Source organism: Monopterus albus, unplaced genomic scaffold, assembly GCF_001952655.1.
Source record: "Monopterus albus unplaced genomic scaffold, M_albus_1.0 scaffold263.1, whole genome shotgun sequence".
In the NCBI taxonomy this organism is placed as follows: Eukaryota; Metazoa; Chordata; class Actinopteri; order Synbranchiformes; family Synbranchidae; genus Monopterus; species Monopterus albus.
The window spans coordinates 642,169-646,828 of NW_018128143.1; the positions used below are offsets into that span (position 1 = coordinate 642,169).

A 4,660-nucleotide genomic window follows, 5' to 3' on the forward strand; every position below is an offset into this window, starting at 1 on the left:
CCCATGATGCTCTGAGTTTCTCTCCTCTCCTGTTCTTTCCTCTATCCCTATGCTTCTATATGCTACCATTACACATCACTAACTTTGTGTCTCCTCTCTCCTGTAGTGTGTCCTCTCTCTCTCCCTGTACCTTTCTGCAGGTTGCCCTGGCCCTGGAGCTCTACGTCTCTGACGAGCAGTCACCAGCCACATCGACCTGATCAGTGTTTGATTGTTGTGTCTTGTTGCTTTTCTTCTTTTGTCTCTCTTCTATCCACTCACCCCAACCCGTCGAGGCAGAAGGCCGCCCACCAAGAGCGGGGTCTGTCGGAGGTTTCTTTCGTTAAAGGGAGTTTTTCCTTCCCACTGTCGCCAAGTGCTTGCTCAAGGGGGATTTGTTGGGTTTTCCCTATGTAATAATATTGATAACAGTAAGGTCTAGACCTTACTTTGTAAAGTGTCCTGAGATGACTTTTGTTGTGATTTGGAGCTATACAAATAAAATTTGATTTGATTTGATGATGATAATCTTGCCCCTTGAGCAGCTCTGTTAGAAATACAGAACATAAAATACCTTGATCAGTATTTCGGTCATAACGTTTGAGGGACAAAAGAGCCTGTCTTCTTGTTTTTTATTCCGGCCAATGACTTTGCAGTTCTAAACCTGCTTCTGTAACTGTTATACAGACTGCTTTGAGGAAGGGTTTCCAGAGTTCACTAACTTCATTATTTATATGTAATGCTGACTGGCTCACGGTGTTGTTGTTACCTGTCAGTTGGTAGAGGTTTAGCAGCAGCTAAAGTATTAGCAATATCTGTATCATATTAAGGCTTAGTATATCAAAGCTAACAGCACAGTGAGAGAGATGTCAATCAGTCACCGTCTGCACACACCCACACAGCCCTTAGAAGAGGACTGATCAGGCAAAATAAGGGGTGTGATCCATGTGCTGTGCAGCAGCTTTAACATAAACACAACTAGTAGCAGGCAATATACCGGTAACCCTGGTAACTACTTCCCTGAGCAAGAAGCAGACAATAAAAATGGCATCAATGTTCAAAGCTATCCTGTTTTCATTTAGTTTGCATGGCTGTGTTGAACACAGAATATTTACGTAGTTCAAACACATAAAGAGGATGTTCTAAAAGCATTGCTCTAACCTGGACACTCAATAATTCCTGACTACACGTCAGCTAGCTGTTAAAAGCTTGCATCAGCAGCATCGTGTGAAAACACTGACCAGGCCTGAGGAGTCATGGCAGTGAGAAGGGCACCCAAAAGAGCAGGGCCCCTGAGAGAAGAACGGCATGTAGTGGAGAAAGATTGATAAGTATGTTGGAGTAGGACAAGAGTTGGGGGAATGGAGGGGGTTATGAGAGGTCTAGAATAACTTGTAATGGAGATGATTTGAGCCAGACAGAGATACTGTATCCTGTCAACTTCATATACACTCCATCACGTTGGACGTAGATTCGTGGAAACAGAGGCACGTTCCACTGGGATGCCATTATTTAAGTAAGCTGCTGATATGTCGTGCAGCTATGACAGACAGCAGCCACTGAGGAACATTTTGTTCTTGACAAATATGTACTAAGATTCCTCCGTTGACCTCATGTCGTTAGTGGGACAGAGTATTTCCATCCTACATCACCAATTCACCACTTCAGTTCTCAGGCATAACTGCACCCCTGGAACTGGTGATTAAGTTTCTCGCTAGCATGTGAGGGAGGTTTTAATGTGGGTGTACTACTCTAAGAGCCACTGTATTGGAGCATATCTTTATTTAATTAAGCAATGCTTCTTTTTAAATCAATGAATCATCTGCTTCTATTTCTGTGAACTAAAACAAATCATCTGATAAAAGTTTTTCCTGTTTAGAGTTAACATAATGAACCAAGGTGACTCACCCATCCTCAACTCTGTGAATCTAATCAGCTGTTTTTACACTGCAGACTTGGTTAGCATTCACAACTGGAAAATAGTTACAGAGCAGAGCAACAACAAAACAGCAACAATGCAGTGACACAGTTAGTCTCTGTTAATAGTAGAGCAGTAGCAAAGATGTTGTGAGAACCCTAATCTCCCAAAAGTAAAAAAAGGCAGTTTTATCATATTAATATGACGGATTTAAAGGTCAAAAGCCTATTGAATTCTTGCTGGTGGTTTTTATGGTCCATCCCTAATCCATGAAACACACACATACTTGTACTTCTATCTTTGTAAGGACACTTATTGACATAATGCATTGCCTAGCCCTTTACCCTAACCTTATCCATCAAAACTAAATGTGTAACCATAACCCTAACCCAAACCCTAACCTGAAATGATTTCTAACCCTAACCCTAAAACCAAGTTTTAACCCTCAAAAAGGTTCTTCAGAAAGTGAGGACTGACCGACGCGTCCTCACTTTCTTCACTCTGTAGCAAAAAAAAAAAAAAAATGTTTTTGGTCCTCACTATATAGCAAGTACAAGAGTACACACACACTCACACACACAAAGAATCACTCAGCACACACCTTGTGTCTGTCCTTGTACTTGTCTGTCCTGGCTGCATGTGTGGTTGACTGAGGCTGTGGTTAAGCATCTATCATGACTCCCCTAAAGGAGGGGCAGAGGATTGGATTAGAACCTCAGACAACAATGATGAAAAATGTCTCTGCTGAAATCCAGTCTGACGCAGGCCATTCCCAGCCATTCCCACACAACCAAGAGCCATGGGTAACACTGCCGTCCAGGCAGGACAGTGCTGTGTTACATTTATGTTGGCCGAGGAATGTTTCCAAGGAATTCAGAAACACTGGGTACAGTAAATGGAGAAGGGTTGTATCACACAGCTATGATCACACATTATATACAACTAATGACAATTCTGATGTCAGACCTAACATTTTATATACCGCAAATACACCATGACTCTACTATGCACTAGCACCATTTGGCAAGCACATTATGGTAACGGACAGCGTATTCATGATATAATCCATATCAGGTGTTTACCACTGCAAATCCCTTTGACTCTTTAGTAACACACACACACTCACTCACTCACAAAGTAACAACCAGATACTTACTTTACACTGCCAAGGTAGATATGGCAACGTTACCACAGAGCCCCCTACCCCCGCCGAGTCACCCCCTAGGAGACCAGAGATGCCTGAGGTACTGGGTGTCAGTTAATTGCACATTGCTTGATTAACTGCAAATTGGTAGAGAAATTTGTAACAGATCCAGATGAGCCATGCACTAATCACTTGGGCCTGTGCATTCTACAGTACTTGATGGGAACTTCAAAGCAACAAGGGTATATACAAAATGCTCAGAGGACATGGGGCCAGTAATGGCCCAACATCAAATCTGTGTTCTGAGATTTCCTAACAGGTAAATTTGGTTGTGTCATTTCTGCTGATTTGGCTGAGTAATGTGGTGGTGAAATAGGTGTATAAAGAGAGTCACAGGGAGGATTCCAAGTAAATCTAAAGGGACCTGCTTCTGCCTGTAATGAAAATACCACATTAATACATTGATTAAAGGCATATCTGAGGGACCAGACAGAACTTAACCCTTATTGTAAAATGTGATACTGCAAATCCATGAAGAATCCAGACAACCACACAGACGGGGGCGACAGCTGCCAGTGTTCAGTGCTACCTTGCAAATCTGTTTAAGAATAAGTTCTATGTTTTCTAAAGATGTCCTTATACTTGTTCTCCCCACTTCAAAGCAAAATGAAGGGAACTCTGTTTCACTCTATGCGCCAAAAATTCCCAAAATACTGTCGGGTTTTCTCGGGCCTGAGGCCATGTTGTCTGTGCAACAACTTTTGCAAGTTCCAGTTGTGAAACTCTGCAGCTCAGTCAATGGCTGCAGAGACAGAAACACTGAAATCAGTGGAAGACAGCTAACACACACACACACACACACACACACACACAATATACTTTTGATAGGTGGCATATCACTTTCTATCACAAATGCTTGATAGCAGTTTCTTTTCAAACTCTTTTAACCTCCAGCTAAGAAGCGTGATTACAACATAAACACACACACTAAAATATCATCAAACATGCTACACATTCTTTTCATGAATTCAACAGAAGACAGAAGAGATTTTTAAAAAACCCTGAAAACTAAAGGGAACATGTGCCACCACTGTCACTCATGAACCACCAACCACAAAACACAGTAAGCCAATGAGACCACAAATAGACACAAGCGTAACAGAGACAAGCGATGCTTTATATTACATAAACTAACACAATGAACAAAACAACCCAATTAATCACTTTTACTGTACATGCTGACTTATAAACACACATTAATATGTCTTCTTTATACATATGTCCATTTAAATGCACATACAAACTGTACATCTATTTCACAGATTACAATTGCTCACATGCGGTAAAACCTGCCAACATAACCCACATTAGTACAGGACCGGTGCCAGGTCACACACATGCCTGAAAACACATCCATCTGAGAGCACTTAGAACTTCTCTCTTCAACTCTCCCAATCAAGCAAATCCACAGTGCGGAGGGTCTGCTGTGAAACAGAACATGCTATAGCCAGCACCTGGGACAGCCAGGAGCTCAAACACCAGGCAGGCAGCAGCACAAGTGCGCTTCTTACCTGAAACACCGCGGTGGCCATCCTGTTTCACTGTATGTGGTTGTCTTT

General features: G+C 42.1%; 1 protein-coding gene across 12 annotated transcripts in view; it reads right to left on the reverse strand.

The window, feature by feature from the left end:
• The window catches only part of tns1b (tensin 1b), a 140,519-nt gene that overhangs the window by 78,510 nt on the left and 57,349 nt on the right, over window positions 1-4,660 (reverse strand). For 2 of the 12 annotated variants that reach the window (XM_020621635.1, XM_020621633.1), the window contains exon 1: window positions 4,613-4,660. The exons of the other annotated variants lie outside the window; for them this stretch is intronic. In XM_020621635.1, coding sequence (XP_020477291.1) covers window positions 4,613-4,633 — 21 coding nt within the window. In that variant the 5' untranslated portion in view covers window positions 4,634-4,660. The remainder of the gene's footprint in view (window positions 1-4,612) is intronic. 12 annotated transcript variants of the gene reach the window in all.